The 15,710-nt window shown below is 45.7% G+C and overlaps 1 protein-coding gene across 5 annotated transcripts in view; it reads left to right on the top strand.

Annotated features, from left to right (window-relative positions):
* Window positions 1-15,710, top strand: part of LOC106848286 (cationic amino acid transporter 4) — a 35,577-nt gene that overhangs the window by 17,021 nt on the left and 2,846 nt on the right. For all 5 annotated transcript variants that reach the window (XM_014868076.3, XM_070516488.1, XM_070516487.1 and 2 more), the window contains 2 exons: window positions 13,543-14,564; window positions 15,024-15,610. In XM_014868076.3, coding sequence (XP_014723562.3) covers window positions 13,583-14,564; window positions 15,024-15,610 — 1,569 coding nt within the window. In that variant the 5' untranslated portion in view covers window positions 13,543-13,582. The remainder of the gene's footprint in view (window positions 1-13,542; window positions 14,565-15,023; window positions 15,611-15,710) is intronic.

A 15,710-nucleotide genomic window follows, 5' to 3' on the forward strand; every position in this document is an offset into this window, starting at 1 on the left:
ATGACTAGTGATGTCAGGAGTCTTTCCATGTGCTTATTGGACATTTGCATATCTTGCTTGGAGAAATGTCTATTCAGATCCTGTGCCCATTTTTAAATTGGGCTATTTGTCTTTTTTTTGTTGAGTTGTAAGAGTTCTTCATAGACAGCATTATGGCAGAGTGAGCTATTCCCTTTGTCTCTCCCCTCTAAGTTACAACTAAACAGACGTTCGTTAACCAACAGAGGATTTCCACACAGCACAACGGGAATCCTGGGAGATCCATGCAGCTCTACCTATGAAAGAGAGTGGACTGTATCTCTGGGAAGCAGTGGAACTGGTTGAGCACACCCCACCTGCTCCCCAGCAGCAAGGAGGCAGGTTGTGGAGCCTCACACAGTGGTCAGTGTGACTGTAAGAGGAGGCTGGTGCAGTCTGGCCCACATGCGCGAACATATTCAGAATGGTATCCCGGCCAGTGGGGACACTCATTGTGCTGTGGCAGCCCCACCTGAGGGGTTGATCCCTACAGAATGGCAAGTGGTGTCAGCTCAGCGTCCACGAAGGCACCCCACCCACCAAGCAGAGCACTTCAGCCAAACCATCCATAAGCACAGTGCTGGCCCACATGTGGGTGTACAACCCACCCACTGGATAAGGAGGCCCCACCCTAATGAGGGCAACACACTGAGCATCTGTGGCCAGCACATGCAAATGCAGCTGTACCTGCACAACTCGAAGCAGAAGAGGCAGGATCAGAAACACAGCTCCTGCTTCCTCCCAGTGGTGGCAGGTAGAATCTGCCATCTGATACTACCACAAATGTGCCAGGGAAGCATCAGTTCATCAAGCACCATGAAGAGCTACAGTAACACTTTGGAGCAGAAGAAAAATGACGGGTCTTCAGAAACCAATCCCGAAGTCACATAAATTTGCAACCTAATAACAGAGAATTTAAAATAGTTGTCATAAAGAAACTCAGTGAGTTACGTGGAAACTCAAAAAGACATTCAGTGAGCTTAGGAATAAAATTAATGAGCAGAGGAACACTTCACCCAAGAGATGAAGCCCTTAAAAAAACTATACAGAAATTCTGGATATGAACATAACAATGAGATAAAAAATATTCTACAAACCATAAAAAATAGAGCTGAGGTAATGGAGGACATTATTAGTGAATTAGAGGGCAGCAATCTAGAAATGCTTCAGGTGGAGGAGGAGAGAGAACTAAGATTTATAAAAAGTGAAGAAATTCTTCAAGAAATATCCAACTTGGTTAGTAAAAGCAACGTAAGGATTATAGGTGTTCCAAATGGAGAGGAGGGGGAGAAAGAAGCAGAGAGCTTGTTCAAAGAAATAATAGTTGAGAATTCCCCAAACCTGGGGAAAGAACTGCACTTACTAGTACATGAAGCCAATAGAACTCATAATTACAACAACACAAAAAGACCTTCTCCAAGGCATATAATAATAATACTGGCAAAAGTCAATGACAAGGAAAAAACATTAAAGGCAGAAATGCAGAACAAAATAACCTACAAAGGAACCCCTTTCAGGCTTTCAGAAGATTTCTCAGCAGTAATCTTACAGGCGAGGAGAGGGCAGAATGATATATTCAAAACACCGAAAGACAAAAACTTTCAGCTGAGAATACTCTATCCAGTGAAACTATCTTTCAGTCACGATGGAGAAATAAAAACTTTCCAAGATGTATAACTGAATACAATGAAAACCTATGTATCAACAAATTGGACAATCTAGAAGAAATGGATAAATTCTTAGGCTCATACAGCATCCCAAAACTGAATCAAGAAGAAATACAGAATCTGAATAAACCAATCACACGTAAAGAGATTGAAACAGTAATCAAAAGCATCCCCAAGAATAGAAGTCCAGGACCAGATATCTTCTCTGGAGAATTCTACTAAACATTCAAAGATTTAGTACCTGTCCTTCTCACACTATTCCAAAAAATCAAAGAAGACAGAACACTTCCTAACTCACTCTATGAGCCAACATCACCATGATCCCAAAGCCAGACAAGGACAACACTGAGAAGGAGTATTACAGGCCAATATTGCTGATGAACATAGATGCAAAAATCCTCAACAAAATATTGGCAAACTGAATACAGCAATACATTAAAAGGATCATACACCATGATCGTGTGATTTACATGAGGGTGCGGTGATGGTTCAACATCTGCAAATCAGTCATTGTGATACAGCTCATTAACAAGATGACAAGTTAAAACCACATGATGATCTCAGTAGATTCAGAGAAAGCATTTGACAAGATCCAACATCCATCTTTGATAAAAACTCTCGATAAAATGGATGTAGAAGGGAAGTACCTCAACATCAGAAAGGCTGTATATGACAGACCCACAGCCAACGTCATACTCAGTGGTGAAAAACTGAAAACCATCCCTCTGAGAGCAGGAACAAGACAAGGGTGCCCATTCTCACCACTCTTATTCAACATAGTACTTGAAGTTTTGGCCAAAGCAATTAAGCAAGAAAAAGAAATAAAAGGTATCCAAATTGGCAAGGAAGAAGTGACTCTCACTGTTTGCAGAAAACATAATTCTATATATAGAACACCCTAAAGAATCTGTTGGAGAACTATTAGAAATAATCAACTACAGCAAAGTTGCAGGGTACAAAATCAACTTCCAAAAACCAGTTGCATTTCTATACTCTAATAATGAACAAGCAGAAAGGGAAGTCAAGAATACAATCCCATTTACAATCTCAACAAAAAGAATAAAATATCTAGGAATAAATTTAACTAAGGCAGTGAAAGACCTATACAAGGAAACCTATAGGACATTGTTGAAAAAAATTGACGATGACTTGAAGAAATGGAAAGATATTCCATGCAGATGGGTTGGAAGAATAAACACAATTAAAATGTCCAAATTGCCTAAAGCAATCTACAGATTCAATGGAATCTCAATCAGAATCCCAATGACATTCTTCACAGAAATAGAAAAAATGATCCTAAAATTCATATGGGGCAACAAAAGACCCCAAAGAGCAAAAGCAATCCTGAAAAAAAGAACAAAGCTGGAGGCATCACAATCCCTGACTTCAAAATATACTACAAAGCTACAGTAATCAAAACAGCATGGTACTGGTGCAAAGACAGACATACAGTTCAATGGAACGGAATTGAAAACCCAGAAATAAAACTGCATGTCTACAGACTGGCTAATCTTCAGCAAAGGAACCAAGAACATACAACAGAGAAAGGAAAGTCTCTTCAATAAATGGTGTTGGGAAAACTGGACAGCCACATGCAAAAGGATGAATGTAGACCATTATCTTACTCCATACACAAAAATTAACTCAAAATGAATTGAAGACTTGAAGGTAAGATGTAAAACTATGAAACTTCCAGAAGAAAATATAGGCAGTACCCTCTTTGACATCAGTCTTTGAAGATCTTTTTGACTACCGTGTCTACTCAGGCAAGTGAAACGAAAGAAAAAGTAAACAAATGGGACTACATCAGACTCAACGGCTTCTGAAAGGCCAAAGAAATCAGGAACAAAACGAAAAGACAACCCGCTAAGTGGGAGAAATATTTGCACATTGTATACTGACAAGGGGTTAAGTTCCAAAGGGCACAAACAACTCAACAACAAAAAACAAACAACCCAATGAAAAATAGGCAGAGGATATGAACAGACATTTTTCCAAAGAAGATATACAGATGGCCAATAGGCACATGAAAAGATGTTCAGCATCACTAATTATTAGGGAAATTCAAATCAAAACTACAATGAGATATCACCTTACAACTGTCAAAATGGCTATAATTAGCAAGACAAAAAATAATAAATATTGGAGAGGATGTGGAGAAAAGGGAACCCTCATACAGTGCTGGTGGGAATGCAAACTGGTGCAGCCACTATGGAAAACAGCATTGAGGTTTCTCAAAATATTAAAAATAGAAAAACCATATGACCCGGCTATGCCACTACTGGGTATTTATCCAAAGAACATGAAATCAACAATACAACAATGCAAATACTATATGCAGACCCGTGTTCATTGCAGCATTACTCACAATAGCCAAGATGTGGAAGCACCTGAAGTGTCCATTGGTGAATGAATGGATAAAGAAGATACAATGGAATACTGCTTACCCATAAAAAAGACAAAATTGTTCCATTTCCAACAACATGGGTGGATCTTGAGGGTATCATGTTAAGCAAAATAAGCCACACAGAGAAAGACAAATACCTTATGATTTCACTTGTATGTGGAAGATAAACAAACACATGGATAAAGAGAACAGATTAGTGGTTACCAGAGGGGAAGGGGGTGGAAGGCTGGGCAAAAGGGGTAAAGGGGCTCATATGTATGGTGGTAGATAAAAACTAGACTATTGGTAGTGAGCACGATGCAGTGTATACAGAAACTGATAGATAATAATGTACACGTGAAATTACACAATGTTATAAAGCAATATGACCTCAATAAAATAATTGAAAAAAAGAGTTCTTTATATATTCTGGATACAATCCCCTTATCAGATATATGATTGCATGTATTTTCTCCCATTCTGTGGATTTTCTTTTCACTTTCTTGATGGTATCCTTTGTGCACACAAGTTATCAATTTTGATGAAGTCCAACTTATCTACATTTTCTTAGATTGATTGAGCTTTTGCTGTCATATTTAAAGAAAGGATTGGGGGAGGGCGAAATGGGAAAATGAGTCAATTATACAGTGATGGATGGAAACTACACTTTTGGTGTGAGCACGCTGTTGTGTGTACAGATGTTGAACTATAATGTTGTACACCTGAAGCCTATACAATGTTATAAACCAATGTTACCTCGATAAAAGTAAAAACTAAAACAAAGAAAGGAGCCATTGCCTAATCTGCAGTCATGAAGATTTACTTGTTTGTTTTCTTCTAAGAGTTTCTTGGGAGTTTAGCTAAACTTCTCCATAGCATTGCTGTCTCGGCATCCATTTCATGTGGACAAGTGGCCTGCAGGGGCCTTGAAGTGACACTAGCCCCTCCTGAGAGTGCACGCCGTAGATAACCACCAGCAGAGTCACAAGTCAGTGGAAGTTTCTGGTATGGCTTCCACCACTGCCCTTGTGAGAAGCATTCTCTCTGTCTCCCACGGCTTTCCCCCTGTGCACCCCTTAGATAACCCCTTGTGAGACTTACCAAAACCTCTTTTTGGTTTGAATTGACCAATCCAGACATAGCCTGAGAACCCCAAAGCACTCTACCTGCAGACCCCAATAGAGGCATATGCCCTGGGTCCTGCCCTGCTCTCTGCCTGCCCTCTGTCTTAACTCCCTTGTGCGGCCCCTCAAGGTTTGCTGTGGACCTTCTCCAGAACCTGTGAGTAACAAACTTCTCTATTTTGATACCTTTGTGGTCTTTTGGTGAACTAAGACTTACCATCCAATACCCCCAGGGCTTTAATTAACAAGCATTAATTTGACATATCATAACAGCTATTACAGGCATATCTCATTCTATTGTGCTTTGCAGATATTGCATTTTTTACAAATTGAAGGTGTGGGGAAGAGGGAGAATCTCTCCCCTTTTCCCCTTCTGGTTCTCATGGCTGGTCAAAGAATTAAAAATGACATAAGGTAGGTTAGCGGGAGAAAAATCAAAGAAAGTTTAATACATGTACTTGAGGAACTCACATAAGCAGGAAGAATTCCAAAGACAGTCAGGCAAAACGAGGTGTATGTGTCCTTCTGGGCTAAGGAGAGGGAGACAGAGGTCTGAGAGTTCAAAAGGGGAGAAGACAATTTACAGGAAGATGAGCAGAGTTCATATTTGGTAAACAAATGTTTGTGTTGTGCCATCTACAGACAGTGGGCCCTGAAAGAGACCTTTTGATACAATGGCCCTTGCTAGATGCCTCCCTGCCCCCCACACCTAGAATTGTCCATGGTAAGAGCTCCTCCTGGGACAGGCCCTTTTAGCTTAAATTTTTTTAGGCAATTTGGGGGAAGGTCAAATCTTCTTCCAGTTTCTTCTGAGCTTTGTCTTCAGCTCAAAATAATCTGCATAAAAGAGTGGCACATCTTGGGGTGGCCTGCCCTGAACCCCATCAAAGGTTTGTGGCAACCCTGCATCAAGGAAGTGTATCAGCGCCATTTTTCCTACTGCATTTGCTCACTTTGGGTCTTTGTGTCACATTTCAGTAATACTCACAAAGTTTGAAACTTTTTCATCATTGTTAACTTGTTAGATTGATCTGTGATCAGTGATCTTTGATGTTACTATGGTAATTGTTTTGGTGTGCCACGAACTGTGCCCATGTGAGACAGCAAACTAAATTGATACATGTCATGGGTGTACTGACTGCTGTACCCACCAGCCATTACCCCATCTCTCTCCCTCTCCTCAGGCCTCCCTATTGCCTGAGACACAACACTATGGAAATTAGGCTGATTAATAACCCTAGAGTGGCCTCTAAGTGTTCAAGTGAAAGGAAGAGTTGCATGTCTCTCACTTTAAATGAAAAGCCAGAAAGGGTTAAGCTTAGTGAGGAAGGCATGTCAAAAGCCTAAATAGGCCAAAAGTTAGACCTCTTGGGCCAAATAGTTAGCTAAATTATGAATGCAAAGGAAAAGTTCTTGAAGGAAATTAAAAGTGCTACTCCAGTGAACACATGAATGATAAGAAAGCAAAACAGCCTCATTGCTGATATGGAGAAACTTTAGTGTTCTGGATAGAAGATCAAACCAGCCATGACATTCCCTTAAACCAAAGCCTAATGCAGAGCAAGGCCCTAACTTTCTTCAATTCTATAAAGGCTGAGCCAGTGAAGAATCTGCAGAAGAAGAGGTTGACTCTAGAAGAGGTTAGTTCATGAAATTTAAGGAAAGAAGCCATCTCCGTAACATAAAAGTGCAAAGTGAAGCAGCAAGTGCTGATGTCGAAGCTGCAGCAAGTTCTCCAGAAGATCCAGCTGAGATCATTAATGAAGGTGGCCACTCTAAACAACAGTTTTTCAATGCAGAGAAAATAGCCTTATATTGGAAGAAGATGCCATGTAGGAATTTCATCACTAGAGAGGAGAAGTCAATGCCTGGCTTCAAAGGACAGGCTGACTCTCTTGTTAGGGGCTAATGCAGCTGGTGATTGAAGTTGAAGCCAATGCTTATTTACCATTCTGAAAATGCTAGGGTCCCTAAGAATTGTGCTAAATCTACTCAGCCCATGCTCTATAAATCGAACAACAAAGCCTGGATGACAGCACATCTGTTTACAACACAGTTTGTGGAATATTTTAAGCCCAATGTTGAGACCTACTGCTCAGAAAAAAAAGACTCCCCCTCAATATATTACTGCTCATTGACAATGCACCTGGCACCCAAGAGCTCTGATGGAGATGTATAATTAGAATAGTGTTTTTGTGCCTGCTAACACAACATCCATCCTGCAGAATCTGGGCAGTAATGTTGATCATGAATCAAAGAGTAATTTTCACTTTCAAGTCTTATTATTTCAGAAACACATTTCATAAGGTTATAGCTGTCATAGATAGTGATTCCTCTGATGGATCTGGGGAAAGGAAGTTGAAAACTTTCTGGAAAGGACTCACCATTCAACAAGCCATTAAGAACATTTATGATTCATAGGAAGAGGTTAAAATACCAGCCTTAACAAGAGTTCGGAAGAAGTTAATTCTAACCCTCCCGGATGACTTTGAGGGGTTCAAGACTCCAGTGGAGGAAGAAACTGCAGATGTGGTGGGAATAGCAAGAGAACTGGAATTAGAAGTAGAGGCTGAAGATGTGACTGAATTGCTGCAACCTCAAGACAAAACTTAATGGATGAGGAGTTGCTTCTTATGGATGAGCAAAGAAAGTGGTTTCTTGAAATGGAATCTAGTCTGGGGAAGATACTGTGAAGATTGTTGAAATGACAATAAAGGATTTAGAATATTACATAAACTTTGATGAAGAAGTGACAAGGTTTGAGAGGAGTGACTCCAACTTTTTTTTTTTAAAGATTGGCACCTAGGCTAACAACTGTTGCCAATCTTCCTTTTTTTTTTTTTTTTTTAAGGATTGGCACCTGGGCTAACAACTGTTGCCAACCTTTTTTTTTTTTTTTCTGCTTTATTTCCCACACCCCTCTGGTACATAGTTGTATATCTTAGTTGCAGGTCCTTCTAGTTGTGGGATATGGGATGCCGCCTCAACGTGGCCTGACAAGCAGTGCCATGTCCGCGCCCAGGATCCGAACCCTGGGCTGCCGCAGCGGAGCGCGCAAACTTAACCACTCGGCCACGGAGCCAGCCCCTGACTCCAACTTTAAAGAAGTTCTTCTGTGGGTAAAATGCTATCAAACAGCATCACAGGCTGTAGACAAATTGTTTGTGAAAGGAAGAGTCTATTGATGTTCCAGACTTCATTGTTGTCTTGAAAAAATCTCCACAGCCATCCTAACCTTCAGCAACAACCACCCTGATCAGTCAGCAGCCATCAACACCGAGGCTAGACTCTTCCCAAAAAAAAGATTACAACTCTCTGAAGGTTCAGATGATGATTAGCAGTTTTTAGCAATAAAGTCTTTTTTAATGTTTCTAATTCTTTTTTTAGTCATAATTCTGTTGCACATCTAATAGACCGTACAGTGTAAATAAAACTTTTATATGCACTGGGAAACCCAGAAATTCATGTGACTCACTTTGCTGCGACATTCATTTTATTGTGGTGCTCTGGTACTGAAACCACAATATCTCCAAGGTATGCTTGTATGGTTTCAGCTCATAGATTTAGGTCTCTGATCCACTTTGAGTTAATTTTTGCATGTGGTGTGAGGTAGCAGTCTGACTTCATTCATTTGCATGTGGAGATCCAGTTGTTGCAGTGTGTTGAGAAGACTATTGTTTCCCCCATTGAGTTGTTTGGCACTCTTGTCAAAAAGGAATTGGACATCAAGAGAATGAGAAGACGAGGCATAAACTAGGGGAGAATATTTCTAAAAGACATATTTGATAAAAGATTGTTATAAAAATAAACAAAGAACTCTTAAAAGTCAACAATAAGAAAACCAAAAACTCAATTAACGATGGGCAAAATATCCGAACAGACACCTCACCAAAAAAGACATATATTTGGAAAGTAAGCATATGAGAGTTGCTCCACATCCTATGTGATTAGGGAATTGCAAATTAAAACAACAATGAGATACCAGTACACACCTGTTAGAATGGCGGAAATCCAATAGACTGACAACACTTAATGTTGCTGAGGATGCAGAGCAACAGGAACGCTCATTCATTGCTGGTGACAATGCAATATGGCACAGCAAGTTTGGAAGACGGTTTGGAAATTTCTTACAAAACTGAACACAGTGTTATCGTATGAATCAGCAACCACGCTCCTTGCATTTACCCAAATGAGTTGAAAACTTGTGTCCACACAAAAACCTGCACATGGATGTCTACAGCAGCTTTATTCATAATCGCCAAAACTTGACAGCAGCCAGGATGTCCTTCAGTAGGTGAATGGATAAATAACTGTGGTTCATCCAGACAATGGAATATTATTTAGTGCTAAAAATAAATGAGCTATTAAGCCGTGAAAAGATATGGAGAAACTTAAGTGCATATTACTAAGTGAAAGGAGCCAATCTGAAAAAGCTACATACTGTATGATTCGATTCCAACTCTATGACCTTCTGGAAAGACCAAACTGTGGAGACAGTGAAAAGATCAGTGGTTGCCAGGGGTTAGTGGGGAGGGAGGGACGAATAGGTGAAGCACAGAGGATTTTTAGGGCTTACTGTAATAGTGTGCACACATCATTATACATTTGTTGAAACCCATGGGAAGTGCAACACCAAGAGTGAGCCCTAATGTAAACCATGGACTGTAGGTGATAATGATGTGTCAATGCAGGCTCCTCAGTTATAACAAATGTGCTGATCTGGTGGGGGATGTTGACAGTGGGGGAGGCTGTGCATGTGTGGGAGCTGAGGGAATATGAGAACTCCACCTTCTGCTCAATTTTGTTGTGAACCTAAAACTGCTGTAAAAAAAAATTCTATTTTTAAAAAATCTATTGGCCATAATTTTAAATTGGTCATAAATTTTTAAAAATTATTTTTCCATGTTTTTGGACTGTCAGTTCTATTCCATTGATCTATGTCTCTCCTTATGTCAGTAACACACTGTCTTGATTCCTGTAGCTTTGTAGTCAGTTGAGAAATCAGAACATGTAAGTCCTCCAACTTTGCTCTTTGTCAAAATTGTTTTGGCTCTTCTGGGTCCCTTGCATCTCCACACGAATTTTAGGATCAACTTGATAATTTCTGCAAAACAGGCATTTGGGATTTTAATAGGGATTTAACTGAATCTGCAGAGGGATTTGGGGAGTGTCGCCTTCTTGACAATATTAGGTATTCCAGTCCATGAACATGGGATGTCTTTCCACTTATTTAGGTCTTCTTTAATTTTTTTCAATGACATTTAGTAGTTGTCAGTGTACAAGTCTTGCATTTCTTTTGTTAAACTTACTCTAAATATGTTTATACATAATTTTTTTTTGATGCTTTGTAGGCAGAATTATTTTCTTAATTTCATTACTGGATAGTTCACTGTAGGTGTATAAAAATACAGTTGTTTTTTGTATATTGCTTTGTGTCCTGCACCTTTACTGAATTGGTTTATTAGTTCTAATACTTTTTGTGTGGACTCTGGGGTTTTCTAATATAAGATCTTGTCATCTGTGGTTACAGATAGTTTTACTCCTCCCTTTCCAATCTGGATTCCTTTTATTTCATGTTCTCACCTAATTGGCATGGCCAGAGCCCCAGTAAAATGTTGGATACACGTGGTGAGAGGACCTCCTGATGCTGTTCCTGAGCAAGGGGAAAGCTTTTATTCTCTCTCCACTGAGCACAGCAGCCGAGGGGTTTTCGTGGATGGTCTTTGTCAGTTTGAGGGCGGTCCCTTCTAGTCCAGGTTTGTGGACTGTTTTTTCTGTGTCTTTTGAGACCATCATGTGGATTTTGTCCTTTATTCTGTTGGTGTGACATATTCCATTGATTGATTTTCAGATGTTAAATCAATCTTGCATTCCTGGGATGAATTCCTTCTGGTCCTTTTTATATGTTGCTGGATTTGACTTGCTAGTACTCAGTCTAGCAATCCTGCATCTATATTCATAAATGATATTGGTCTGTGGTTTCATTCCTGGTGATGTCTTTGTTGGGTTTGGTGTCAGGGTGCTCCTGGCTTGTGTAGGATGAGGTGTGAAGTGTTCTCTCTTCGTCTTGTGTTTTTGGTGCTTGCTCTTCACTGCATCTTCATGTGTTGCTCAGTGTAACTGCCTTGCTCACTGGGGTCCAGCACTTGGCCCAGCCATGTCCCTGGAAGTTTACAGTTTACTGCATCGACCACGCTTGGCCACGAGTATACATTGGGTGTTGGCCCCTGTGAAGGGGTGTGGTGAGAGCCCCTCTCTGAGTAGAGGAAAAGTCAGTGCTCTGAAACCCTGCACACCAGCTCTCAGGTGGCCGTTGGTCAGGCCTTGGGGGAGCTCCTGTTACACAACTGCCCAGGCTTCTTGGTTGGAAATGCATTTTTCTGGGTTTCTGTGAAGGCGTTTCAGAGCAAGGAACATCTGCTCAGTTATGTTTAGGCCACACAGGAGCGAGGTGTGGGAGGAGTCACCCCTGCAGGAAGTGGGAGCCCATCTGAGAAGCTCCTCAAGACAATGTCAGCCACATACCAGAAGGGAGCAAGGAGCTGGCTAAGGCAGAGTGCTCCAAGTGGCACCATCTTGCCTGGGAGTCCACCACCCTGTCACCAGCCCCCGAGCCAGACAGCCTGCAGGTGCCCCTAACGTCCTATCCCACAAACCACATAGAAACCTGACAACATGGAGAGAGTTCTGGGGGAAGAGGACAACTGTTTTGGTTTTGCTTTGCTTGGATGGATGGTCCTCATTTTGCTGTAAACAAGTTCACACCCTGTGACACCAGCCTTTCCACTTTCAAAGGAGTGGGAAGAGCAGAAGGACGAAGACCACTCAGCCCAGGAATAAATAAGCAGGAGGGGAGGGTTGTGTTGGTCACATGATGAGATGTGTCCCCGTGATGCAGGGACTGGCATGGAGCAGATGCTCAGTCCGCGACTCCTCTCACAGATATCCACAGTGGGGAGCTGCTGTTAGGGTCCCCCAGGGTCCTCCAGGCTTGACAGGTGCTCCTGGGCTGGGAGGGAGTGCCATTGGTATCTGAAGGGCCCTAGGGGTGACCCAAGCTGGAGGGCTGGGGGTGGTCCCCAGGGGTCTGCTTGCCTCCTTTCGGGACACTGTCTGTAGCTGGAAGCTCAGAACAGCCAGCATGAGTTCTGCCAATTCACAGAACACTCCCCACAGCCGGGCGCTCCCTCATCAGTTGATGAGGGTCGCCTACTGCCATCCCATTGTGCTAGAGGTCAGGGACTGCCTAGGGCCTCTCAGCCACATTCACACCCTCATCTTACCAGTGTCTTGCCTGACTCCCGCAGCCCCCACACCTCCCAGGGTCGAGGGGCCTGGATGGTGCCCAAGCTGGTGGAGTCTGTGTGTGGGGATGAGGGATCAAGGAGGACGTCTGCAGCAGTGGAAAGCGGGTGGGCTCCAGACCCCACCCAGACCTGGACCTTAGCCTCCACCTGCCTCCTGAGGCCACCTGGTGACCTGGGCTAGTCGCTTACCTGGAGGCCTGGATTTCCTCATCTGTGAACCGGGCACAGTCACAGGGCTTCCCTAGAACCTGGGGAGCGCTGGTCTTGACCGTGTGAGATGTGGGCAGGGTGGGCTGAGGGCATGTATGACTGTGAGGCCGGGCCCAGTGCTGGATTTGGCCCAGGGGTGGGGTGGGCTCTGCACACTGAGGGACAGTGATGGGGACAGCAGATGAGTCGCAGCAAGTCCCTCCAGACAGAAGGCCATGGCTAGGGTGCCTGGAGACAGGGTCATGGTGAAAGTGGCTCTGGCAGTGACACAGCATGGGGATGTCAGGGTGTGGGGATGGGGTGCCGGGCCTTGGCATCAGACTCAGGGCCCAATGCTCCCCCACTGCCAGCGGGGTGCACAGATACAGCAGCCTGGAGTGGCAGGGGTTGGGGTATGAACGTGGCAGTTTGAGGCATGTTGGCCACCTGGGTTACAGCCGGGGACACAGAGTCGCTCCTGTTCCCATTCCTGGGGCCTGGCCCAGCTCTGGGGAATCCTCGGGTTTCCACCCTGCTCTCAGATCCCAGAGCACTGGAGCGGTTCCTAGCTGGACCTCCTGGGGCTGCCCCCTCTCCACCCTCAGGGCCCCACTCAGGCATGCTGGGATGGAGCATGACCAGGCTCCCTCTCTGCCCAGGAGGCAAGCTGAAGGGATCCCCATGCTTCCCTGTGGCCTCCTCCCCACCCTGCTGCCAGGCCCTGAGCCTGCCTCATCCAGCCCTGCAGCTGCCAGTGGTTCCAGGCTTGGGTCCCCAGGGCAGGGTCAGAACATGGACTGAAGGCTGGTCAGGACCCAGGGCAGACTGTCAGTCCCCTCTCACCCTCGTAGGTGCCGGCAGCTGGCTTGGTGCTCCTCTCAGCTGTCAACCATGGCCCGGGGACTGCCCAGCACCGCCAGACTGGCGCACTTTTGCCAGAAGCTGAACCGGCTGAAGACACTGGAGGAGCCCACCATGGAGAAGTCGCTGCGGCGCCACCTGACCACACTGGAACTGACCCTGCTGGGTGTGGGTGCCACGGTGGGCGTGGGCCTCTATGTGCTCATGGGAACTGTGGCTCAGGAGATGGCTGGCCCTGCAGTGATTGTGTCCTTCAGCGTGGCTGCCGTGGCCTCCCTGCTGGCAGCCTTGTGTTACGTGGAGTTTGAGGCACGTGTGCCCTGCACGGACTCTCCCTACCTCTGCACCTATGTGTCCATGGGTGAGCTGTGGGCCTTCCTCGTTGGCTGGATTGTGCTTCTCCAGTGTCTCATCAGTGGAGCTGCCATGGCCCGCTCCTGGAGCCACAACCTAGACGCCATCTTCAGCCACAACATCCGCAGCTTCACTGAGGCCCATGTCGGCATCTGGCAGGTGCCCTTCCTGGCCCAGTACCCAGACTTCTTGGCTGCTGTCATCATACTTGTTGCTTCTGGATATGTCTCCTCTGGAGTCCGCACCTCTTCTTGGGTCAATCACACCTTCTCTGCCATCAGCCTTGTCATCATCCTCTTCATCATCATCCTGGGATTTGTCCTGGCCCGCCCGCACAACTGGAGTGCTGAGGAGGGCGGCTTTGCGCCCTTTGGTTTCACCGGCATCATGACTGGTGCCGCCATCTGCTTCTATGCCTTCGTGGGCTTTGGCGCTATTGCTGCCTCCAGTGTTGAGGCCCGGAACCCAAAGCGAGCAGTGCTTAAGGCCACTGCCATCTCTCTTGTCCTGGTGGCTGGCACCTACATCCTGGTTTCCACAGTCCTCACCCTCATGGTGCCCTGGCACAGCCTGGACCCTTACTGGGCACTCGCTGACGCCTTCCACCAGCGGGGCTATAGCTGGGCGGGCTTCATTGTGGCGGCTGGCTCCATCTGCGGTAAGGGGCCCTTCTGGACAAGGTGGGAGGGAACAGGGTGGTGGGGCCCTGCCCTAAGCCTCCAGGGAACACGTCTCCTCTGGGCCTGTGCTCCCAGTTGCATCCTGGGCCCAGGAAGGTGCTAATGATTAGACTCTCCACCCAGGCTTGTGGGAGGGACCTACTCACCACCCCTCCCAGTTCTACACAGAATGTCAGTTCTGGGCATGTGCTTCCAGATCCTTCCAGGCAGAGGGATTTAGCCCTCAGATTCTCCAGTGAGCCTGTTACTGAAACTGGGCTGTCCCCTTCCTGGGTGGTGAGGGGGAACAATCCAGCACCCACATACACTCGGCCTCACTCTGAGAGCCCAGGCAAACTCATGCCCATGATCCCAAGGGGCTACCCATGCCCTGGCCTCAGCTGTAGCCCCAGGTGGGCCTGTCCACCATGCTGATGTCTCTCCAACCTCTGCCGCAGCCATCAACACTGTCCTGCTCAACATCTTCTTGTTCTTGCAACGCATGGTCTGTGCCATGGCTGCCGACGGGCTCTTATTCCAGGTGTTTGCCCACGTGCACCCCCGGACCCAGGTGCCTGTGGTGGGCATCATGGTGCTTGGGGTCCTCATGGCTTTCCTGGCACTGCTGCTGGACTTCAAGGCACTGGTACACTTCCTCTCCATTGGGACGCTGCTGGAATGTACTGTTTTGCCCACCAGCATTATCATTATACGCTTCCGAAAGGCCCCATCCGGTTCTCAGGACCCAGACAGCCCTGAGGGCACAGAGCAGGCTTCACCTGAGCCCGGGCAGCTGCGATCAGCCCTGAGGCCCTACCTCCGCTTCCTGGGTGGGTGCAGACCCGGAGCCGCTGTGGCTTGGGCCCTCGGTGTCCTGGTGGGCTCGGCCATCACCCTGGACTGTGTGCTGGTCTTTGGGGACTCGGCCCTGAACCTCCCGCCCTGGGGCTACACCCTGCTGCTCCTGCTCAGCTCCGCCACGTTTCTGCTCAGTCTCCTCGTCCTGGGGGCCCACCAGCAGCAGCGCCGGCAGGACACCTTTCAGGTACTTCCTCCAGCCAGCGCCCACCGCGCTCAGCCCAGCCAGCTCCCTTCGCCCCTTCCTCCTCTGCCGTGGCAGGATGCACCAGGGCTGCAGGGTGGGG

This window comes from Equus asinus, chromosome 8, assembly GCF_041296235.1.
Source record: "Equus asinus isolate D_3611 breed Donkey chromosome 8, EquAss-T2T_v2, whole genome shotgun sequence".
NCBI classification, from domain to species: Eukaryota; Metazoa; Chordata; class Mammalia; order Perissodactyla; family Equidae; genus Equus; species Equus asinus.